Here is a 25,525-nt window from a genome sequence, read left to right as displayed (position 1 = left end):
ATTGTGGCTGGGAATGATAAGAGTTGTAGTCCAACAACAGCTGGACAGCCTCAGGTTGGCCACCTGTGATTTAATGGATGAAATGTTTAAATGCTGAATATGAATGCCAGTTATCCAGCACTCTGGAGTTCAATTGCTGGAGAGATAGATTAGTGGGCATGGTAGGGCTGGTTTGTATTGCCATACTCCTCTTTTGACAACAACAAAGAGTCTTGTGGCACCCTAAAAATGAACAGATTTATTGTGTCATAAGCTTTTGTGGAGTAGAGCCCAAATTGTCAGAGGCATGAACTATTATACATGGGTACCGAGAGAAAACAATCTTGTAAACCGGCCAAAAGGCTATGAAATGCAAGGAATAGCAGTCAGTCTGTAACATTTCTATGCACCTTCTGCTCTGGAAAGCATAGTTAATGATTGACATGCATATTCTATAACATCTGTATGCCTAGATAAATGCACAACTCATTGTGTGCACAAACTCAAGTTAAAGCATGCATATAGATTTATCACTGTTATATCCGTAATCATTCTTACATGTACAAATTCCAACTATTTCTTGTGCCAGTCTGCCACAAAGTGCTGTTTTTGTTGATCACACTTCTCTCCATGCTTTTTTGAAGTGAGAAACAGCAGATGGGCCGCATTTCGGAGAAGGAAAGCGTGGTGGCTTGATTCATTTCTCTCCATTGATATAGAAGTGTAGTCTCCTGTGCTTGCCAAACCACATTAGATTCTTTAGATTTGTTTTTCCCACTAGTTTGAATGGTACATCTTTCTGGTCCTCCTTGGCTAGCTCCCAGGTTGAGTTTCATGTTAATTTCTAGAATGTGGGACCTTCAGAGTGAGTTTGATAATTTAAAATGCACGCTGTCTGCCTGAACTGTTAGACTGGAAAAATTATTGCTCCCTTGCTTATTAATAAGCCTTGAAAACACAGGCTGTTGTAATCACTGGAATGCTTTCCAAAAACTTGTCTTTCCATCAGCTTCCTTCATTCCTTCCAGCTTTCCATTAGTTTCCTGCATTCCAGCTTCATACCGTCTCCACTGTAAGTCTGTTCCTACCAGTTAGGTAGGAATGATAATTTGATGTCATTTGTTGTGGCATTTTAGCTTGCCAGGAGCCCATTACAAACATACCAAGGGCAAACCTGTTTACCTCTGTGATACTGCAAAAGTGAAAAAGAATGATCACAACCATGGGAACTTCCCTCCCCAAAGCAGCCATAGGGAGATTCAGATCAGAACTGTGGTGGGGCAAATGATTAAAGCCCCCCCTTTACCCATGCCATGGCTCCAATCTAGCTGCTAGGGAAAAATCAAGTATACCAGGGTCAAACACATTATTAGCAGAATGTGAGCCTGGCCCATTTGACTAGGTATTTCATTGAGCGGTGGTTTTTTACATTTTTTTTAAAGCATCGCATAAGAGATGGTAATTTTTTAAAAACCTTGTTTAACCATTGTAATTTTTACCATAGCTTTCTAACTATTTAAATGCCACTTAAACATGTGTTTAGTGCATTATGACTTAGATGCTTCATGGATACCTCTTTGTGTAATTTATTTTTAACCAGTTTTCTTAAGGATTATGATGGTAGAGATGGAGTCATGTGATCACTGAACACTTGGGAGCATTCACATATTTGTAGAAACCAGTAGGCACACAACATCTTGTCTTTTCCTTATTTATATAGGGCAAAAGTAAGCTAAGTCTCACATGTGACAGAGTGGTGGCGGTTAGGTATGGGGAGTCCCCCTCCCAACAACTGAACTACCCTCAGTTTGAGGATGGGAGATTTGCAGTGGCAGCCTGAAAAACAGTGACACTTGCAGAATGCTTCCTAGGTAAGCCCTCCCTTTCTTCCAAACCTTTCATTAATAACTGTCGAAGGGCCCTAAAAGCTACCTTTCATTCTCAGTTGCAGCTGTAATATCCATTACAGTGTGTGTGTGTGTGTGTGTGTGTGTGTGTGTGTGTGTGTGTGTGTGTGTGTAAAATTGGTTCTTGGGACCTTATCTTTTCATATTGCTTTAATGAAGGGGGTTCGCAACCTGTGATACTTCAGATGTTGCTAAACTACAATGCCCATCAACCCCAGCTATAATTTACTGTATATAGAGAGTACATTATATGCAGAATATATAACTACTGCAGCCAACTGGAACTCTCCAACATGTGTCTTTCAACACTGAAGGAACAATCTATGTAACCACTGCTGGCAATACTAGTAGAATACCAGTGGCATCTGGCAGCCACATAAAGGGTGAACTAGATCTGAGGTCCCTTTTGATTTGTGACAATTCATATCATCACAGAACTGGAGAGGAGACTGGTTTCCAGACTTATTGTTTCATCAGTATTGTTCTACGACAGGCTCTGCTATGCATTAGTTATTATCCTTCTGACACCTTTGAATTGAGTAAAGCAATAAAATAATAAACTACATCCACATAACCTGTCTCTTTACAGAAATACCCACATCCTCCCAATTATTAGAACATGCCACAGAGAGCTGAAGTAGACAAACTGCTCCAGGTTAGAGTTAGCTCACTAGAGACTACCACATTTACTGCAGACGAGTGTGGACAAGGAGGAGGACCCAATGGCCACCACCCAGCACAGATTTATGTCTCTGTAATGCTGTGCTGTTGTATCCTTCAAAGGCAGCAAACCAGGCAGTTGAGCAAGCAGCACTTCTGCAGATTTCCCCATTCTGTGCCTGTAACTGGAAGGCAGAAGCATAGTCGTATTAACTTAGTACCATGCAGGCACACAGCCCCTGAGTGGCTCAATGCAGGCCACAATGGCTCCCAATGCTGGGAGTTTGCTTTCGAGGATAGCCCCTTCATGAGTTGCCACTGAGTGCAGCATAATGGCTAAGAAACAGAGTTGAGAAACAGGACATTCCTAGTTCAGGTCTTGGCTCTGACACAAACAGTGCTCACTTGTGTGGGGCGCTGCTGGGCTTAGGCAAGGTGCCCTGGGGAGCCCCATCTCTCCTAGAGCTGGCCCACCTCTGCCTTACCACTGTCACTGCTGCCAGTTTAATTGGCGTCTCCCTCTGGAGCCAGTCTGCACTGGTGATGTAGATGCAAATACAGAAGTGCAGCTGCTCTCCATGTCAGCCCCTATGCCCGTGCCCACCACAACAACCAGAGAAGCCTAAAAGTACCAGCGCTCCATCCCTGCACTTTCCCCCTCCACTACAACTCTGGTCTGCACCAGCACCACCCAGAGAGAAGGGGAAAGTGAATGGAGGCTGGTATTCCTTCTTGTCACTGAATGCATACTTTAAACACTCTACATGCATAAATGCTCAGTATTATTATACATGACTAAATATGAACAGAAGTTCAACTGTAGCATGCTGCAATCATCTGTTCAAGAAACAGAAATGAAGCATCATTCAGATGACTGCATTCTACCCATTCTTTTCCAACCATCTCAACTGTTGCATCATTTAATATATACTTGTTAGGTTATCTGGAAAGGTATCTTTAAAATTTACTCTGACGGATCCAACATCTATTCATTCAGATTGGTGTAGTGGTTAGAGTGCTGGACTAGGATTGGGGAGACCCAAGTTCAAATCCCCATTCAGCCATGATATTTGCTGGGTGACTCTGGGCCAGTCACTTCTCTCTTAGCCTAACCTACTCCACAGGGTTGTTGTGAGGAGAAACTTAAGTATGTAGTACACCTCTCTGGGCTCCTTGGAGGAAGAGCGGAATATAAAATGTAAAATTATAATAAATAATAATAATATATGCATATATATTTTATAATTATTTTTCTTTGGTCCCTCACTTGGAAATGCATGTGAATTTGAATGGCTCAAATAATTAGTTTAAGATTTCTTGTTCCTGTATTGACCCATACCATCAACTCTCTGGGGAAGCTTTATTACGGAGTTTTTTCTATGTTAACATTCAGCACATTTCATGCAGTGACCTTCTGCGTGTGTGTGTCTGTGAAAGCACTTGCAGGATGAAGGTACTGCACACAGCTTTATCTTAGAAATCTCAAAAGTGTAGTAAAATCCAGGTACAAGCCAATATACTGCTATTTGGAAGACTATACAATTCTGATGTTGAGGCAGCATCTATCATGCCAGTCAATATGTAAATACACAGAAAATCACTTCTTTTGTTTTCATTTGGCTGTAGTAGGCTTGTATTTGCAGGCCAAACATATGGCATTACTTTCAAAATGGAATCTGTAGTTGGAAAATTCTTAGTACATCTTTGGGTGGCTGGTTAGCTGTCAGCTGGAACTTTCAACAGCACAAATAATGAGGAAGAAGATAGACATCTATATCTTTTTAAAAAAGTCATATTATTCAGGTTTGGACATTCTTGTTAGCCCAGTTACCTTTTGAATTGACCTGAATGATCTTGTAGTCTCTCCTGTCTTCATTACTCTTTCTCTTTTCAATGTATCAATTGTATCTGTGTCTTGATAATTGGGTGGGTTTGTTTCCACAGCACTCAGACATTTTCTTCATGGCTCTTCGTGTAAAATCCACTTTCCCTCTGTCTTTCCGTATAGCTGTGTACTCATATGCTTTCAGCTTGATATAATAGTCTGAGAACTTATTATACAGGACAGAGATGGGCATTCCATTCAGGATTATTCCAAATGCAATGCACAAGAAAGCAAATAGTCGTCCAAGATGGGTTTCTGGACACATGTCTCCATATCCTACTGTAGAAATGCTTACCTATGAGCAAGTAAAAATGGAGACAAACAATTATTCAGATGAACATAAAGTGTTTTATATTGTGGACAGGCAGATCATTTAGGTCTATTAAAGATGTTAGCTGACATTCATAGCAAGGAAGCACCAGTGTAGCAAGAGAATAGCCTAACAGAACTTCCGACTAATTGCACCGGTGCTGTGGTGGGTAAATGGCAGTCACCAAAAATATGTCCCTGAGGATTATGCAGCCCTCAGAGATATATTTTTGAGTGGTACAGAGGGATTCCTGGGGAAGACGAGGGCACAAAAAATGTAACTTCCCCTCTGCAGTTATTTGGGAAGTTCTGTTAGCCTGTTCTCTTGCTGCAGAGGCACATATTTGCACTGAATGCCAGCCATTGTGTGTACACTATTGCATTAGAAATTCATTATGACAGCAGTCTCTTTCAAGGACCTTCCTTATTCCAAATTAGACCATGGGTCCATCTGGACCTGCATTGTCCACTTCAGCTGGCAGCTAATGATGAAGCCCCAGGCCAAAGTGTACAGCTCACTTTCTAAAGCCCCAGGCCAAAGTTACAGCTCACTTCTGTTCTCTGATGTCTCTTTCTGAGGGGTGGATTCTCCAGATTGGCATTGAAGCTATTGCAATTCCCTTTTCCCCTTAGGCCCTTTTCCTACACAGCAATCAGTTTTGTTTAGGAAAAGACCATAAGGACAATGAAGAGCCTTGCTGGATCAGGCTAAGAGCTGTCTCGTTCAGCATCCTGTTTCTCGCAGGATAGAGCCTACAAGCAGGAGATGAAGGCATGCCCCTTCTCCTGCCATTGCTCCCTGCAACTAGTATTCAGAGGTATACTGCCTCTGATCCTAGTGGTAGCATACAGACATCAGTAGCCATTGATAGATTGCTTCCTCCATGAAGCAGTGCAAATGCAAGTATGCTGTCATGTGCAATAGAATACACAGGTATACTTCAGTGCATGTACCCATCGTGGTGTTCAGATAGTTTGGAGTTTCCTAGCCCATATGGATGCAATGATATGCATTTTTCACAAATGTCCATTTAAACATGATTTATGTGCATTCCCCTTCATAACTGGGATATTTTGGTAGGAAAGATGTCATGTTTGAAGCAGTAAATAGAGACATAGGCAATCTGAATCTAAAGAGATTGGTAACTTCAGGGTTGTAGTGGCATCCCACGAGTCAAGTGAGACGAGCTGGTCTGCCCATCTATGCGGCATTTCCCCTTCTTGCCCTTTACTGCCAGATGATAGTGATTTAGGTCAGTGCCAATGTAGCTTGATCCATGGTGGCTGAAAGATCCTTAGAATGATGCAAAAGTGATCCTTCCAGTTTTTCCCCCATTTCTGTATTGTGTGCCAGTTTTGTTTGATATGACACCACCACATCTGCCAGGGTCGGGTGCTCCTAGAGTAGAGCTGAACAACTTTGGCCCTCCTGCAGATGCTGTAGTTCAACATCAGCAGGAGAGCCCAGGTTGTGCAGCTCCCTGACTATTGGTCCTATCTTCCCTGACTATTGGTTACTGTAGCTGGGGATGATGGGAGTTGTAGTCTAAAAACAGCTGAAGGTGTGCAGCCCTGTCCTAGAGCAATAGATAGAATCTCACATGGATATCTTGGAAAGCTGTGGACTGTGTTGCTGCCCTGACACATCCGCCATGGTGCTGCTCCTACACGTTTCCTCACTGACTGATGAGGAAACAACCTATAAGAACAAGTTATTAGTGGATGGGGAATTTGAAAATCAAAGGGTAATTGTTGGACATTAAAATACAGAATTTTAACTTGACAAGTTTCTTAAAGCCACATTGTTATTAGTCTGGATAAATCAGGATAGAAAACATATTTTTTAAAACCACTGTGCTTTTGCATTTGCATATCCATCAGCAAGTCAGTTCCAAAATGTTGCCTATCTGTATATCAGGTCTTTCATTTGTGGGGAAAACAATATGTTTTCTGCTATGTTTCTATGCTGCTTTACTGAATATCAGCGTAGGCTGTACTCTCTTCCTAGGCACCTTCCTTCTGCTGTGCTCTGCTCTGCCTGTCTGAAAACAGTCTTCTCAAGACCAGGGAATTGTCTTGTTGATGTTGCTGCTATTTAGAAAAGTAGAATGTGTGGAGTGGCGGAGGGTAGAATGCATCTAGGTGTTTCCATGGAGCTTAGTTTCAAAACCAGTGTTCAGGACCGTGAACTTTTGCACCACAAGTTGCTGCAGGACTTGAGACCTCTGGAACAAAGGAGAACATAGGTAGAAGTGGATGCAAAAACTGGCAGAAGATTTGAGTAATAGGGATTGGCTAGCTGCATGCACCATGACTGACTGATCTGGAGAAGTTGTGATTATCATGTCTTCTGAAGCATACTGGTTGTAAAGCATTTAGAAACTGTTCTTCTATTTTCACTAAACACCTCCTCTAACAGTTGTCATAACCTATTCCATGGTATATAAATAATGTCGGCAAAACAATGAGAGAAATGGCTAAAACTGGACAGTGGCAGTGTTCCCTGTCAGGCAGCATCCATGGTTAGTTTCGCACTGGAATATTCATTCAAAAGGCAGCCGTGCGTAGTGGTGTACTTTTCTCTTTTTTAAGTAGCCTGATGTTTCCAATGAATGAAACATAAGGCTGGTTCCCTGAGCCTGGAGCAAGCAAGCTTAGTTGTAGGATGCACCTGGTGCTTTCAGTGATATAAAGGGGATTAGTTCTGTGGCCTGATGGAAATTAAGTCACTGGAATTGAATGTTAATGCAGAGAAATAGCTCCAAAAATAAACTGTAAGATAAAATAGAAGCATGTTCCTGACAGTAGCGTTTGTACTTCTGGAATGGAACTTCTCTCAATTTGAGTTTTTACATCACATATGGAAGTTTGAGGGTGGATAGATGAAGGGGGTAAGAATTATTTTGCTATTCTAAAAAACAATGTTACAAATTCGATCTGTGCACCTGGTGTGTGAGGATATGTGCCCTTTGCAAGGGTCAGATTGGTTCTGAAGAGCTGCTCTGCTGGTAGCGGCAGGGGGCATCTTGCCATTCTGCTGGCACATCAATAATCTGCCACCTGAAGCAACCACCAAACCCTACCTCATGAAAGGGTCGCTTTTGGTCTCACCCAGGTGGCACTCTTATTCACATGCACACTGCAGTAGTGTGGGATCACACCACAGGAAAGTGGCTTCTGTGCCACTGCAAATGTGTCAGAAAAAGACCATAGGATGGTTGGGTTTTGATTATATCAGTATCACCATTTGAACTATAATGTCTTCTCTATATATTCCTATAATCAATGGCAGTAATGGGTAATAAGGAGACAGTCCCTTAGAGTGCTTCCAGATCACCAGGTTTGCAAGTGATCCACTTGCAAACTGAATCAGTACTGGTTACTCGTGAACCACAAGTTTGGGAGGATCTGCCATGCTACTAACTGTTAGTACAGACAGACTAGCAGGATTGTCATGGAAAAAAGAGCTTACCTATAACCCCTTGCAAATGAGTTCCAGAATAGTTCCTATTGCACAGTTGTTGTTTTGACATAACTGTCTTCCTCTGACAATGCCTGCCACATAATCACCAGTACTCAGTACAGTGATTATTTTTCTCTCCCTTGTTGTCAACATGTGATTTCCAAGTCATTGGTGCTCCAATTTGGGATCAGGTTGGAGATGACTCACAAATCTATTCATCTGGAAGTGCTCTCAGAATTTGTTCTTGCAAATATTTTTACTTTGTTCTAGAGCAGGGCTGCACAACTTCAAGCCTCCTGAAGGTGTTGGACTGCAACTCCCTTCCTACCTGACTATTGGTCACTGTGGTTGGGGATGATGGGAGTTGTGGTCCAACAATAGCTGGAGTGCCAGAGTTATGTAGCCCTGTTATAGAATAATGATCGCATACACTTCGAATACTTACCAGAGACTGGATGGTCAGGAAAAGACATTCGGCACAAATTAACAATGGGGCATAATTTTACTGTTTTCCTCTGTAGCTCAAATGGGAAGGAGGTGAAACAGGAATTTTTCAGCTGAGATACAGCATGCCACACTTTCATCAACTGGCAGAATGCAATGTCTACATTGTTAAAATGCAATGTCTACATTGTTTGTTATGTTGTTATCGTAGTCTGGCCCCTTCTTTGTCAAGTAGATCTCTGGTTGATTTTTCAGAATAGTTGGTTGATGTTTTCTTTATGGGGACCAGTTGCTACAAGAATATTGTGTGTGTGTGTGTGTGTGTGTGTGTGTGTGTGTGTGTGTGTGTGTGTGTATACCCCGCCCAAACTTACGTTTCTAATATATATATTCGCCACCCAGAAACATAAGTTTGGGCGGGGTATAAATTTGATAAATAAAATAATACACACACACACACACACACACACACACAGAGTTCTTTGGAATATTTGGAATGGGAAAGCCATCAGAGTCTGAGGAAGACAACAGATCCTACTCCTCCAGCTAAAGGGAGAAGGCAAGTGTGTGAGTGTGAAGAAATTTGAAACAATTTGGGGAACAGAAACAGACAGAAACAGAGTGCTGAAGACACTGGCAATTCATGGGGTGTAGGAGTATCTGATTCTTGGGATCTGACAGGAGGTATCAGGGCTTCTGCCTGGCTGAAGAGTGCATGCTGTTTACTTCCACTTATGCTCACCTGTATATTTGTAACTAAAACAAATATTACAAAAATACCCCAAATCTCCAGTGCAGTTGGGTCCTCCTGCAAAGGAAGTACTACTTGGCAGGGCTTCTAGAATGACCCACTGCTCAGGGAAGTGCAGGAGTGTACAACACAATATCCTGTGTCCACTTTGCACATATCTGTCTGTGGTTCTGTTTCCATGACCTGTTTTCAAAGATAACAAGTCCTACATTTACTTCTACCTCGGATTTATTTACTAATTCAAGGGGTGAAAGAAAGTCACCATATTACATGAATTTTTTAAATGAAACTGTATTTGTGCACTTTCACCACTTGTACATATAACAAGAAGCTACAATGGGAAGAAGGCCTGAAGGAGGCACGAGCAGCAGGTTCGCCACCTGAGGTCTGAGTTCTGGCTACCCAGCAAGGGTGAACCTGTCTGTTGACTACTTAGCAGAGAAATCCTGGTTCAAGCAACTGCTACAAATAATGCAATATATGTCAGTGACTGGAGACTTGCAAAGCATTTCAGCCAGAGACCTATAAATTGTAAGCTCTATATGACATTGCAGATAACTGAGCCGGCCGGTCCTCCCCTGTTTGTTATTTTTGCCCACCACTGCTAGCTCAATAAAAAGAAAGCAAAATTTGTGGTGGTGTTACCACTGGCTGGCTGTAAAACCTTGCAAAGGACAGCTGCCTTATGTGTCTGTCTCCCAATTGCACATGCAAATACATATCTCTTTGACATTTATAGGGGCAGGTATCTGGCCCCACCTTGAAGTTTTAACCATTTGTTAAAATGTCAATATTTAACAAATGGTTGTAGTGAGCAAATCTGAGCATTTATTTTTTACCCGATTGCATTGATAAATCATTTGGCAGAGCTGCTTTTACAAATTCCCGTAAGAAGGAAAATGGATCCTTATTAGATATCAGACATAAAATGCTAGCAGCTAGTTGTTAGTAGGCATGTATAAGTCACTGCAAAGTATAAGTCATTCATAATGAAGGCATATGCATTCCCTCCCATTCACTCTTCTCTTTTCCCAGTGAACAGCTTGGGAAGTTTCTGCACCAAACCATCACAAATAGCCAAACAATTCAAATTCAGCTTAATTATGCAAAAGCTTCCAGCCAAGGTGTATGTGTGTGCACACATGTTTTGTAAAAGCAAAGCTTAGCACACATGTTTAGAAAACTGAGCCTATCTTGATGTTTTTAAGACAGGCAGCAGTTCTAAGTAAAGAGGAGGAACTGAGGAATGGATAGCAAGAGAGGTACTTACGGCAGCCCACCACCAGGCATGCGGGATGCTGGTGAAGTTTGTGCTGGAAACATCATGCTCCACAGTGTAGACCATGGCAGAAAAGGCAAAGATGCCTAGGGCAATGAAGAGCAAAAGGCAGCCTACTTGCTGGTAGCATTGGCGCAAAGTGAAGCCAAAGGCTCGCAGCCCTGTAGAATGGCGGGCCAATTTGAGGATGCGGAAAATGCGCATAAGGCGCATGATGCGCAGCACCTGCCCTACCTTCCCCACTCGCCCCACCTTCTCAATGTCATGCTCATGCGGAGAGCCTCGTCCCCGAGGTTGGTCCTCATCAACAAAATGTTCCAACAGTAGTTGGAGGTAGAGGGGCAAGATCGCAATGAGGTCGACAGCATTGAGGGTGCTGCTAACAAAGTGACGCAGGTCTGGGGTTGAGACCAACCGCAGCACATATTCCAGGGTGAAGAAGGCAATGCAGAAGGTCTCCACGTGCTCCAGCATGGGCCGAATCTCCTCACTGCCCTTGTCCTTATGCTGCATCTCCTCCACAGTGTTAAGAGCCAGCGCTACCACAGAGATGAGCACGAAGAAGCTGGAGGCTACTCCCATAGCTTTTGCTGTGGTTGAAGAGAAGGGCTTCTCCATGAGGTTCCAGAGACGCCAGCGTTGTGCCGCATAGCGCATATGCTGGAAGAGGTGCTCACTCTCCTGGACTGCAGCCTGGGCGCGCAACTCCCGCTGTACTTTCAGCTGCTCATTCAGCTCATCGCGCCTCTCTTCAAAGCAGATGCGGCAGCAGCGTGGCGTATATTTGAGCCGTACCCCCCAGTAACTCAGCTCCTCCAGGAAGCTGCAGGGGCATAGCTCATCCCGCACCCGTAGCACCCCAGAGGCATAGAAGTTGTAGACCAGCTGGAAGACGGCAGGGTCTCGGTCGAAGAAATACTCATCTCCCTGAGCGGCATAGTCATCGCACAGGCCCAGCTGGCGACGGCGGTCCGTGGAAGTGGCCAAGCGGCCCAGCCGAGTTGTGGGATAGATAGCCACCGCCTGGTAGGTTAGGTGGTAGCTTTGGCCACCAACGTTGATGTTGAGCACAGAAGAGGAGGAAGCAGCAGCTTCAGAAGAACAAGGAGGAGTGAATGGAAACACTGAAGGGAGTGTCTTCTGCTCTTCCTCCTCCTCCTCCTCCTCCTCCTCCTCCTCCTCTTGATCCAAGCAGTAGTAGTTCCTCTCAGTTTTCTGGGGCAGCTGTGATTGGGATCGCCAGTCAGTAGCACCAAATCCCCCAGTTTGTATTTCTTCTAGACACACCATTCCTTTATGTCCATCCGTAGATTCCGAAACAGCATGGGGAGCTGCAGCTTGATAGGTGGAGGTTTGGGATCGTGACCTTTGCTTAAAGTTCCACATGTTTCCTTCACCAGATGGGCAGGCACAACTCTTTACCCCACCAATACCACTGTGGCAAAATATGCTTCTGTGTTGCTGCTTCCCCCACTGCTTCTTCCCATCTGAAGCCTCAGGCACCAGAACAGCTTTGCATTTCTTTCTCTACCAGCCATCAGCTCCAGTTGTTCAAACTCAGTGTAGGATACAGACACATGGGGGCTGCTGTTGACCGCTTTAATCTTGCTGACAGGGAAGATCTGAGTGCTTAGAGAAGGGGATTTAAAGGCTATTATCCTGTTTCAGCCTCGGCTCCCTCTGTCTGTGACGTGAATGATTATGGATCCAGAAATCTGTGGATAATCAGTCAAAAAAGAAGCAGAGTTATTACTGCTAATAATAAAATCAAAGAGCTCCTAACCTAAATTTGTGTAAACTGGGTATATATCCAGAACTAATGAGAGTGAGTGGGGGCAGGGGAAGCAAAATAGGATGCAAGAACAATGACTCTTTTGGGATTTATCCAAGAACATTCCATCTCATCCTCAATTTTTGCAATGTAACACGCAGTTCTATGTGACGCGGCATGTTACAGCCCATTTTACAGCTGCCAAAACTGACACTAATTGTTATCAAGGATATTGAGGGTCAACTCAAAAGTTATGACCTCAGCAAGGATGAGTGCTAGCTTTGTCACTTGTAAACTGTGACAAAAATCATAAGTAGGGATGTGCGTTTCGTTTCGGATACAAAATGTTTTGTGCACAAAACAGGCCATTTCGGCTGTTTTTTAGCCAAAATAAAATACCCAATGCTCAAAACAGAAAATGTTGTAGCCAAAACAAAATGTCCCTGTTTCGGATACAAAATGTTTTGTTGTTTTGGCTGTTTTGGAACTCCATTTTGCAATCGCAAAAAGTCTTTCTCCTTCAGTCTCCATTTTGAGTTTTGACATCTGTTTGAATTTCTAGTCCTTCCAGCCTGCAGATTGGCCAGCGAAAGCATGAGCTGATCTGCTGGCAATTGCCTCCTTATTCCTTTTAAGCAAATTTAAGGGTAAATTTTACCCTCATTGGCCAGTGGGGCAGTGTGCATTTCATTGTTGTTGTTTCACACTGTTGTGTGTAGATCAATTGCATTTCGGGTGGGGGGAATGTGGATGTGCATGACCTTTGGAAATCTGCCTGATTTTTTCCAAAGCTCTGCTGTTGTTAATGTGTGATGTTGATGTTATTTGGGGTGGATTTGGAGCAGAAAGGGGGATTTGGGGGCAGAAGAGTAGTTCAGGTGGTAGTGCCTCAATGGGTGCCTTGCTGCCACCCAGATTCCAAAGGAATTGGGAAAAGTGTTGATTTTTAAAGAATTTCTGAAGTTGACATGTCTTTGGGGCAGATTCGGGGCAGAAAGGGGGGGGGGAACAGTGGGTTGGGTGGCAGTGCCCCAAGAACAGTGGGTTGGGTGGCAGTGCCACAACCCAGATTCCAAAGGAAGGGATTTCTTAGGAATTGTTGAAGTTTATGCTTCTTGAAGGTTTTTCCCCCCTAGGGAATAATGGCAGTTTCAGCAGACCCATAACTCCACCTGGGGGGCACTGGGGTAGCCAGGAGTGAGTGGTGGTGTAGTGCACATAGGGTGCCAACCACCCTATGTGCACTATGTGCTGGGTTCTGTTGTTTCTGAGGTGTTCTGAGTGTAGATTCTCTGGTAGCATATGAGATTTTCAACGACAAACCATGAATCCACTCTCATATGCTACCAAAGAATCTGAATCTACACTCAAAACATCTCAGAAACAACAGAACCTAGTATCCCATGGGTTAGCAACCCATGGGGGTGGTTGGCACCCTATGTGCTCTACACCACCACTCGCCCTGGGCCACCCTGGTGCCCCCCAAGTGCAGTTATGGGGCAGGAATTATAGAGGTCCATCATTCCCTATGGGGAAGAACTTTACAGATGCGCAAACTCCATTACATCTTTAAAAATCAGCCCTCTGCCCAATTCCTTTGAAATAATTCTGGCAGCTTCCTTGCCCCCACTGGGCACTACCACCCACCCTACTCTGCTCTGGGCCACCCCTTTCCCCCCAACATGAAGCTATACTTTTGCTGAAACCTCCATTCTTCTCTATGGGAAAAATCCTATACTTCAAAAATTCACCAAAAATCAGCCCTTTGTCCAATTCCTCTGAAATTTGGGTGGTAGTTTCCACCCATTGGACACTACCATCCCCACCCACTAGTTTTTCCCCAGGGCCATTTTTTAAAATCCAAGATGTTTCGGATTCGGATTTTGCCATTTCGAACAAAAGGTGTTTCGGATTGGCTGATTTCGAACAAAGAACAAAATGGGGGTGTTTTGGATTCGGGCCAAAAACAAAACAGAAAACAAAACAAAACGCACAACCCTAATCATAAGCAACATAGCACCGTAAGCCCCAAGTGTTGGACTCAAATTCAGCATCCCAAGAATCTCAGGTTTCATTCTTTAAAGAAAGGTCTTAAGCTCCATGAAGATAGACTTGAAAGTATTTGGGCAAAGCCTGGCCAAATCTAGTAAGTCCGAGGGCCACTAAACACAATTTCCATTGGTTAGGAGGTACAGGAGCCTCACACCCCTGCTTCGCTCTTTGCTTATCCCTTTGACTTGAAAGGTAGAAACAGTTTTTCAAAATAAGCTATTATCTGCACATTAGCTTAATTTATAAAGGCACTGCAGTATTTATGTGATGTTTTCTACTGCTGAGTAGGCACAGTTTTGGTAAGGAGCTGCAACTAATAATTCAGCCACACACACAAATGAAGCAGCTCAGGTAGTGGAGGCAGCTCAGCCTGAACGTCAAGCTTTAGAAGCCACAGGTGGGACCTCAGAACCAACTCCAAGAGCTCTTCACAGTAGAGGGATTGGGCACTGCCACCGTAAAGCAGTTCTAGCATAGGCAGGGGGGAGAGTTTAGGTGGTGAATGGGCTTTTGGCAACTCATATTGCAGACTATTCTTTCCCTCCCAAATTTTTACAGCTAACAGACCGTACAGCATTACAGCTCCATAATGCCCCACTCCGGGGCTGCTGTGGACTTGGAAGCAGCCCCGATGCTGTTCAGAACAAGCAGTTGTGCAAGCGGTACTTCCACAGTTTACCTCATTTGTTGCAATCGCTTGTACTTCCCCACTTTGCACTACCCTCAGGGACATAATTGTGTGCAGCACTTCCAGGGAAAGGGGAGACTGGGGACATGGGGACTCATGCCATGCATGAGTGGAGCTGCTCTGGGCATGCATGCTTTGTATGTTCATTAGGATGTTGGCCTTGGTTCCCAGGAAAATCCAATCTCCAGTCTTGTTACTGATTTTAGCTAGTGCAGAATGGCTGTTGTGAAATAAGGCCCATTAGATGCTGAACCAGAGGAACTTGGATACGTTTAGTGGAACAACAGGCTTTGCAGAGCACACATATGGATACACACTTGTACACACACACACACACACACACACACACGCACGCACGCGTCCACTGTTGTCTGATGTTTGGCAGGACCTCTCTGAAGTCTTTCCAACCCTGCTACCTAGGATCCTTTTAAAAAGAGATCCCAGGGATTGAAAGTTCTATATGCATGGCATGTGCTTTTCCACTGGGCTATGGCCCTCTCCCAAGAAGCAGAGGACTCTGCTTTTCTTCTTCTCCTCACATGCCAGTTTCTATCAAAGATCTGCTTTACTGCAGTGGTTTGTAAAATAAGGCTGTAAGGAATTTGGTTTAAGACTTGTCTCCTAATTTTGTCGAAATTGAACTCTATATTTGTAAATAGATGTGCTTATGTAACATGCAAGCAAGCATTTATCTTCCTCTCATCCCGTATGTACTGACATAGCTGTTTTGTGGATATTGGGCTGCTAATAGCTGAAGTCTGACTTGTGGGTTGGTATGAATGGCCGATACTCATTGGCCCAAACTCCTGAATATTTGCCATGAATCAATAAAATTAACTCTGTAAAAGTTGCAGCCTGATCCCATGTGTGTTTACTCAGAAGTAAGTCCCACTGGCTGACATCCTGACTAAATTTACTCAATGAAATCCCATTAAAATTAAAAGGACAAGTAAGTATTTTTAATTTCAGTTGGACTCCATTATGTAAATAGTCAGGATGGCAGCCGTTGAGTTCAATGGAGTACTTCCAAGTATTACACCCATATTGCACCAGTTGCACTGGTTGCCTGTTTGCTCCTAGGCTTAATTCAAAGTGCTGGCTTTAGTCTTTAAAGCCCTATACAGAGTGGGACCAGGCTACTACTGACTACCATATTAACCTGCCTAAACTCTTAGACTGACATCTTAGGGCCTGCTTGCTGGCTTGCCACTGATTGCAATACATTTGGCAGGTACCAGAGACATGGCCTTTTCAGTGGCAGTCTCTTCCCCCCACCCCCCATCTCTGGAATTCTCTTCCTGAAAAGGTATGACAGACTCCCATTTCCATAGAACTAGTATTATGTGTTTCATAGTATTTCATAGTATTATGTGTTCACTTGAAGACATTTCTGTTTTTATAAGGCCTTTTAAATTTGATTTTATTAGTGGAACTATGGCTGAGTTAACTCGGAGGCAGCAGGCAGCCCCCAGACACTCATGTCTCCTGGACATTCACACACACCCCGTCTCAATGGTAGCTACACTACTCACTACCAAGGAGACCCAAGGAAGCCTATTTGCTAATAAATAATTTGTATAATTCTCTGTAGATCTATCAGGAAATGTGGCTGGTAAAGAAGCGAACAGTTGCTTTCTAACGCCAGTATAGGACTTACAACAAAAGAACATATTCCATAGAATTCTGTTTCTAGATTGTTGCATGGGCATCCTCGGAGACATCGGCTGACATACAGCACAAAAGTATATCAGCCTAGTAACACTGTATTTGTGCAACTTGCATAAGCTGTGCAAATGCAAAATGCATGCAAATGGTGTTTCATAAGAGAAAGCCCATTATTGGCAATGGGCTTATCCTTGTGTAACACAATTTGCACTCATTTTGTTTGCACAGCCTGCACAAATGCCATGTTACTAGGCTGACGTAATCTTGCACAGTATGTCAGCCACTGGCCCGGCAGCATAATGCCCTGCCAACACTCAGAAAAGGAGAACATTGTACTCAAAAGAGAAAGCTGCTATCATGCCACTGGTCTCTCCATGGCTGTTTTATCTCTTCCTCTCGCCTCCCCCGAGCAGAGCCTCCTTGGGGAGTTTTAGAGTTTTTGAGGGGAAGGGTGTTTGGTTCACCCGAGCCCTCCTCCTCCTCCAGGCTCCTTGGGGTCGCTGTGGCAGTCTCTCTCCAGAGGCCTCCACCACTCACCCTCCAACTGCCCCTCATTACTGGCCAAGCCTGCCTTAAATCCCTCCTGACAACTAAGGCATCCCAAGCCCCCGCTAACTGGTCCTCCGCCCTGCCATATCAGGCTGCTCTGGCCCGTATTCCCCTCCGCTGTGCCTCTGCCATCTGCTGCCTTCTCCCTCCCTCGCCCCCGCCCTTCCCCCGGCCCCTCTAGCTCGGCTCCTTGATCTCGCAGTGTCTTGGCTGGCTGCTCATTGGGCTGTCCTGCCTGGCTGCCTGCCCCACCTGGGGCTTCTCTGGCCTGAGGAGCTCAGGGCTACATACTGGAGTTGTATATGCTATTTTATCCTCACAAATGCACTGAGAGCTTAGGCTGACCGTCATAATGTCACCCATGAACATATTATCATAGAGTGGAAAGGCACCTTGGTGGCCTCCTAGTCCAACCTCTTGCTCAGAGCAGGAAACTACAGCATCCCTCACAGATGACACTGGGCATCAGGGCTGTGGAGTTTTAACTTTGGCCTGCCAGGCTTTTATCCAGCAAGCTTCTGTGCCTTTTAACAGATGCTTGACAGGGAGAAATACAATCTCCAAGTGTACGGAGATGCAAGGATGAGAAAAAGCTTTCTCCATTGAATATGAGTGAGCCCATCATTCACTAGTTAAAGATGCAGAAGCTCTGCCAAAAAAACACTTAGTTATATCTGCTGCACATGTTTCTATAGACACAATAAAGCAATGCTGAACACGCTTTGTGATCACAGGCCAGTCACATTAGTTTTGAGTCCTGCCAGGGAACTGTGCAGGCGTCATTCTCTACTTGAGATCTCTTCAAGAATGTCTGTTATCTACATGGTGATGTAAAATAAAAAGGCAGCCAGTCAGGAAACACAGCTGACAAACACTTGCAAGTTGGCACTGAAGAATCCCAAGCAAAATACATGCTGCTTGTTTTGAATTAAGAGTTGAGACAAATGGATCATGCCACTGTTGCTAGTCAGCTGACCAACACAGTGAGCTCTTATTAAGGCTGTAAGATGATCAACTGAACTACAAATATCAATACATACTTCTGAAAAGCAAATCTGTGGGTTTTAAAATAGGAATATTTGGCAATGTCAGGCAGATCTAAAGGACTCGTATACTTATATATGATGTAAAATAGTGAATGCGCTAAACCAAGTCTCGGTAAATAAATACAGGAGGCAGGGGTGTAGCTATAATTGAGCAAATGGGTTCAAAGAACCCAGCTCCACCCCTCCCTATTTTCTTCATTATCTCCCTCACTCTGTGGGGCCACCAGGGAGAGGGGCAAACATGGTCCCCCTCTCCACTAGCTACGTCCCTGACAGGAGGATTGTTTTTTTAAAAGTCAGGGCTGGAAATGTTCAAAGCTCTCAGTTGCAGAAATGTTCAACAGGGTTCTGTATCAGTCTTGTGTGCTTCCCGTTGCTACCCCCTGTTATTGTGGGGCAGCTCTCTTTCCTTTGATTTAAAGAAAAAGCAAAAGGTGCCTATAATTTAAGCACGTTTAAAATCCAGGGTGGTTCTAGGAATTTTATCCTCCCCCAAATGTGGCATATCAAATAATCATGGTGGTGTCAGGAACTTCCAAGGGCTAATGTACAAAAGCAATCATCATGAAATGCTAAGCTCTTGATAGCAAACTTAAATGCAACGATGGCTTAGAAAATGTGGTGGGGAACCCTGCAGTGTTATTTACTTCTGCTCATATGCGAAAGAAATAGGAGAATAATAGAAGGGGTAATTCAAGGACTGAGACCACCAAGTGTGGCTCTTCCTGCTGCTGTTGTCCAGGCAGTCCTGTTTTCAGCTTTTACAATAGTCTCAGATAGATAGATAGACGGATAGATAGATGCATACAAACATGACGAATAAATAAAGTGACTGACCCAGAGTCACCCAGTGAGTTTCATGGCTGAACATGGATTTGAACTCAGGTCTCCCTAGTCCAACACTCAAACCACTACAATGTGCTGGCTCTACTACACTATACCTTCAGTAGCAGCTGGAAGTCTTCCCTTCCTGCTTGCCTTTACTCTTTCCATGTTTATACTATTGCTTGGGATATTTGTGCTGGTGAATGTAACTAGTATGCATTCCCTGAATGGCTCTTACCTGGCTGTTAATACTTACTGCAGCATAGTTGCTACCTGAAAGGAAAACATGGGGTTGCTGTTTCATGTTGGCTCCCCACATGGTTTGGGTAATTTCAATTACGCCAACACAATCGCCACAGAACATAGCAGCGACACTGGCTTGCTTCAGGTTGCTGCTGATGAACTGCTTTCCACAAATGTTTTCTCCAGTGGAGCAAAGAGGCTGCATGGATTGTGCCACAGCCATTCACAAAGCTGTGACTGCATTTATCCCCTTACAACATGCTACCTCTCTCACGACATATTCTGTGAACTGTTACCATCGCTACAGTATGGTTCTTTACATCTGGAAAGTAGAAACCCTGGCAAGGTTTGCTGTATTTAATACTAGCAAACAAGCTGAAATATTTTGCAGCAAAATCATTAGCACAAGGGTCTGACTGTTAGACAGTAAGCAAGATTTTTATTTTTATTTTTAAAGAATTCCAGCTGTGGCATTCATTCCTGGACCAAGCAATTATTTTAATGAAACATCCAGTTCATACAGGATTTTGTTGGAGAAAACAGAAAGATATCTTCAACTGATGAAGTTGATTCAACCATGCATTTGTTACAGAGCCCTTCAAGTGGTATATTTTGTCAGCTGCCCTTCAGGTACAATATATGCATATAAAATTGGCATTCAGTATTATTATCCACAGTAAGCCACACTCTGTTTATAAATCATTTTAATAGCTCAAACTTTGACCATATTTTTCATGAGAGTGTGTGCCTTTAACTTTGTGGGTGTGTGTGTGGTGGTGGTATTTTAGACACGTCTTGTATAACAGGTGGTGCTTATCTCATTTATAGGCTGGAACATTGTTTTGAGAAGTAAAGTTCACTCTCTCATGCCATATGCTTTTGTGTACACAGCACTGCCAAAGCAAGAAAGAGATGTGTAGAATGACTGCTCCTTGCAGGGCCGGCTCCAGCCCTTGGCAAACTGCCCTTTGTTAACGTTGGCAGATGATGGGATGTGATGGCAGAGAGGGGACGGCAGCAAAAAAAGTGCTTGGCTGAGGGCAGGAGCGTAGGGAGGTTGGCGGCAGCCCATGTGCGGCCACCACCATGGCCCCATGGCCCCACCCCCCAGTCTGACATCAGACGCGGGGGCTCAACTAGCCACACCCCCATGTCTGCTGTCAGATGCAGGGGAAACGCCCTCCCAAATGGGGCAAAAGGGCCCCATTTGGAAGGGAGATCGGCCCACGCTGCCTTGGGCAGTGGGCCAATGCAGCATGGGCCAATCTCTCTCCTAAATGGGGCTGCCACGGGGCCTGGTTTGGGACCAAAATAATGCCCCCGCATCTGACATCAGATGCAGGGGGCATGTCTGGGGCCATGCTCACGGCCCCTGATTGGTGGCGGCCGGGGTTCTTTGAACCCGTTTGTGCAGTGGTGGCTCCACCCCTGTCTGAGGGAACCATTCCACCACCACCACCACCACACAAAGGCTGTGTGCACAGAGGTGGCTCAGGACTGGCAGAGGGCCCTTTGGAGGACCCTGGGCCCCTGGCAGCTGGCTGACTATGCTGACCCCTGATAGGAACATAGGAAGCTGCCATGTACTGAGCCAGACCATTGGTCTGTCTAGCTCAGTGTTGTCTACACAGACTGGCAGTAGCTTCTCCAAGGAATCTCTCTCAGCCCTATTTTGGAGATCCCAGGGAGGGAACTCATAACCTTCTGCAGTCCCCAGGGTGGCCCCATCCCCTAAGGGGGCTATCTTACAGTGCTCACACACTTAGTCTCCAGGGTGGACCCTGCTTAGCAAAGGGGACAATTCATGCTTGCTCCCACAAGACTAGCTCTCCTCCTTGCCAGGCCTGGCTCCTTTTACTGCTCACAGAAATTCCATTCATACTTCCAAGTGAGGCAGACTATGGGCTGGTTCAGACAAGCACCAGCCGTAACACACAAGCAGGACAGGGCTGTGCCAAGAGCACACCCACCCTGACATCACTGGAGCATCCTGACATACTCTCAGGGCATCCTTTGATTTCATGAAGGGGGCATTCATCTGAATTGGGTCTCTACATGCACTCCACCTGTTTTAACAGGATTTTGGATAATGTAGAGGGGTGATTCAGATTAATGCCCCCTCACATGATTAAGGGACACCCTGGAGGTACATTGGAATGTCCTCCAGTGACATTAGGGGGAAGCCCACTCTGTGAGTGCCTATAAGCACAACTATGAGTCAGCAGTTTAAGGTTGCCAGTTGCTTAGGGACCTCCACAAGGCCATAAAACAGCCACAGAGCTTCACGTACCAGGCCTATTTGGTTTGCTCATATATCCAAACAACATGAGTTAGAGCAGGGTTTCTCAACGTGTGGGTCCCCAGATGTAATTGGACTTCAACTCCCATAATTCCCAACCAAAGGCCACTGGGGCTGGGGATTATGGGAGTTGAAGTCCAATAACATCTGGGGACCCACACGTTGAGAAACCCTGAGTTAGAGCCAAAGCTTTTCTCTCTCCAGTGGAGAGATGCTTCACCTGAAGGAAGCTGCTCTCACCAATGGAAACTTTGGATCCCTGTCTATGTGAGGCACAAAAGCATTGCTTGAAAGGATGCTTCTTTAGCAGATACACTAACCTCATCCTTGCAAAACCTGCCCAGTCTGAACTGCTCATTTCCATGCTGTGACCCAAGAGGCTACATCTGCTGCTGTTTACCTCCTGCTTTAAGCACTGTCAAATGATTTAAAGCCTTCGCCTTCTGTGATAATTGGTCCCAGTTTGCCTGACAGATAGCATTTACCGAGCAATCTGTAGGAGCCTCTTATCATTCCTTTAATTATAGGCTAGATCAGTAACTTACTGCACCTGGTAGAAACTTGGAGAAGATAAAGATTTTGTGAAGCTTTTTTCCACTACCACCATCCCTCTGTATTTTTTCTCAGTGCAGGATTGGTTGCATGGTTCTCCTTGATCCCCTAGGCATTTGCAGCCAGGACTAATAATCCCTCTTCAACCCAGAGGTCTCTTTAACTGCATGTTCTGATGACATACTGAAGATTTGGTACTATATGCAATTGTAATAGTGATCACCTTTTCCTCTACAGAGGTTTTGTGTGTTTTTAACAGTGGCTGACATGATGCACTCAGCATTACAGAGCAGTAACACTGCACCCCAGGGCTGCTGCGCCTGGATTTGGTTTTCCTATTTGCGACAACTGGGGGAACTGGTTGAAACACGGCTTGTGCAATGGCTGCTTCAAAACTGCTGCTCCAAAATGCTGCACATCATATCAGCCAGTGAATTAACAGAAGGGGTTCCCCCTGCATCACTCCATCTCTATGCTGCAAAAATCCTCCTGTTTTATAACTATTCCCCTCACAAATACAAAGTAATCTTATGTTGTTTAACTAAGGCTTTATTGCGGAAACAACTCCATTTTCTCCTTCTCCTTTCTTTCCCTTTTCTTTCTGATTCCACCCCCCACACTCTCTACAGGATCCTCACTGGGACAACTAATAAACAAATCAGAAAGGACTGCTAGATAGAATACAACACTTCCCTTGTCTGTCCTGCAACTATTAAAGGAACAGAGCCATTATACATTATAAGGTGGTGATCTTACACTGTGCTGATTTTTGGAGGTAGTTTTAGGCTTTGCTTTTCAGCTCCTTAATGTTTTGGAAAGTGCGTTGCATTTATCCCACCTCTTTGACTAGTGCTTATTTCTCAGCAAAGGACAAAACTGACTGTATATTTTCATTGCCTGAAAAGTTTATGGTTACACTCTCCAACAAGGCTAAATCATACCAAACAACAGATATTGTTGTCTATGGATCCACTCTGGAATGGAATGCAATCTACGCCATTGAGGTGTTCATATGTGTCACTACAACTATCTCAAATTTGGTCCAAAACAGTTAGGTGGTTCACAAGTTAGCCCACTCGTGCCTCAAATGTTCAGGCATCTGCCATATTGAATGGGGGTGGAGGACATCTTCACAAACTATGCTGTTGAGGTGTCCCTATGTATCCCTACAGCTGTTCCAAATTTGGTTCAAATCAGTCCAGGCATTGCAAAGGGGAGACGGAGACTGAGACAGACACACACCTGGGTGATCTCCTTAGGCTAAAAGATCATATTACTGAATCAGCAGGAAAGAAACTATAGTTATCTGCAAACCTGTGCTCTTGTGAGCTCTGTTAACTTTTCACAGAGCTGTAAGGTATATTTTAAATATCTGACATCTTATTTATTTATTTATTTATTTATTTGATTTCTATACCGCCCTTCCAAAAATGGATGCTTGGACACAAGATGTCTAAAGAGGGTTGCCAGGCATCCTTAAGAATGTTGGAAACATGCCAGTGGTTTGGTCCAAGTGGAAATGAAACATAATATCACCCACCATCATTTCAGGAGGCTGGGAAGCAGAGTGAAGTACAAACACAGATGACTGGCTTTGGAGATCTTCCAGGGGTCAAAAAAAGATTCAAAGAAAAGAAAGATGAGACCGGAGAGACATAGATGGCTGTGCAGATGGTGCTGCAAGAGAAAGATATTTTGCATTCTATGAGCAATAGAGTGCTTTCTGTGATGAGAAGTGATTGTTTGGATTAGTTGGTCTCCACTTCAGCAGATGTGGGTAAAAACCTCCAGGGTTCTGAATTGGTAGGCATTGTTAGGTGCAAGGGCGTAGCAAGGTTGGAATGGGCTCAGAGACAAGATTTTAAAATGCCCCCCCTCAAAGTCCAGGGCCTCCGCACACCCCAGGCCCCCAAGGATTTAAGTCTGATATTCCAAAATAAGTATGCTGCCTGGAAATACATTTCACTGAATACACACACGCACACGTCACAATATATAGTGATATACATTGAGTACTATACATTTGTTTTACTTTTAATGCCTAGAACACACTAGAAAGATGAATGATTAAAATGGACCCCTTGCTGCAGATTAGCAAAGGAGACTTTCAACCATGCAGGGTGAGCCTATGTTTGTTTTCTCAGAATTCTGAACAAATGCAGTCAAGTTTGATTCCAGGAGGTTTTTCACAGGAGGCTTTTAAAGCCCTTTAACACACATCTCCTCTGGAATAGAGGTGCTGCAGTCACATGTTGGCCAGATTTACCCTGAAGTCCCTGCAAGTTATTGGGGAGCAGTTCACACACAAGAAAAATAAAATAAAATAAAATAAAAGCACAAGACATGCTTCACAGTTCTCACTCAGACCTCCTGGGTTGCAAAACAACTTGAACATAAGTGCATTTATAAATGAATGAATGAATGAATAAAATAAATATAATACTGTTTCTTCCAGAAGTTTTTGTAGTTTTCTGCCATGAAACAAGCCACTTATAGGGCTTTTTAGATAGTTTTTTTTAAGCCAGCAAGTTTTCCAAGCTGTTTAAAAATAAATATTCAGAGACTTCTGAGTCCCTCCCCCCCCCATATCAAAGCCCTATGGCAAGCAGATGCCTATATATCCGGGTGGGGGGGGAAGGTAACCACAAAAAGGAGTTCACACTCTACCTGGCAGCAGGGGGTCTTCTGCTGCAGAGACCAGTGGTGGCCACTCTGGCTGCCTCCTCCTTCCTGGCTGGCTTGGGCCCTACTGGAGTTCAGGCTTCACAGAGGCCTACACGAGGCCTCCGTGGAAGCCCCGCCCACCCACCGATCAGCTGAGAGGCGGGAGAAAAGGAGCTCTTTGCAGCTTGTCTGCTGCCTGGATTGCTGGCCAGGAGAACAAGCTGGAGAGAAGGCGAACAGGGCAAGTGGCTGAGGGGCCTTGGGGCTGGGCAGGGGGCAATGGGGAGTCACGTGAGGTGCCTCTGGGGGGCCCCTTCAGGCAGTGGGGCCCCCAAACAACTGTCTCCCCTTGCCCGATCATTGTTACGCGCCTGGTTAGGTGGATTTGAAGTAGAATAAAAGAAAAGTGAAACTACTGCATTAAGCTGTCATCTGGGGAATTACTGTCAACATTCCATGCAAAATGAGACAGAGAAGGGAACTGAAGGCAAACA

General features: G+C 44.5%; 1 protein-coding gene across 5 annotated transcripts; it reads right to left on the bottom strand.

Annotated features, from left to right (window-relative positions):
• Positions 1 to 218: 218 nt before the first annotated feature.
• Positions 219 to 25,188, bottom strand: KCNV2 (potassium voltage-gated channel modifier subfamily V member 2). Of its 5 annotated transcripts, none has more exons than XM_053287765.1 (4): positions 25,035 to 25,127; positions 23,908 to 24,044; positions 10,669 to 12,392; positions 219 to 4,726 (listed from the first exon to the last, which is right to left on the bottom strand). In XM_053287765.1, exons 3-4 carry the CDS (start codon positions 12,061 to 12,063, stop codon positions 4,445 to 4,447), a joined length of 1,677 nt encoding a protein of 558 aa, XP_053143740.1. In that variant the 5' UTR covers positions 12,064 to 12,392; positions 23,908 to 24,044; positions 25,035 to 25,127; the 3' UTR covers positions 219 to 4,444. The 5 variants fall into 5 exon arrangements, with proteins under 5 accessions (XP_053143740.1, XP_053143739.1, XP_053143742.1 ...); XM_053287768.1 differs by lacking the exon at positions 23,908 to 24,044 and adding an exon at positions 6,342 to 6,439 and having other exon boundaries at positions 4,606 to 4,726; positions 25,035 to 25,188; XM_053287764.1 differs by lacking the exon at positions 23,908 to 24,044 and having other exon boundaries at positions 25,035 to 25,188.
• Positions 25,189 to 25,525: the final 337 nt, after the last annotated feature.

The sequence above is a fragment of the Hemicordylus capensis genome, chromosome 2 (assembly GCF_027244095.1).
Source record: "Hemicordylus capensis ecotype Gifberg chromosome 2, rHemCap1.1.pri, whole genome shotgun sequence".
NCBI classification, from domain to species: Eukaryota; Metazoa; Chordata; class Lepidosauria; order Squamata; family Cordylidae; genus Hemicordylus; species Hemicordylus capensis.
This window is presented reverse-complemented; position numbering and strand designations above follow the sequence as displayed.

Bases quoted from the DNA above. Each gene is read 5' to 3' on its own strand.
- KCNV2 (XM_053287764.1), bottom strand. From the start codon at position 12,063: ATGTGGAACTTTAAGCAAAGGTCACGATCCCAAACCTCCACCTATCAA. The intron at 4,727-10,668 runs GTAAGTACCTCT...ACTTGCTCATAG, and splicing joins ATGCCTGGTGGTGGGCTGCC to GTAAGCATTTCTACAGTAGG.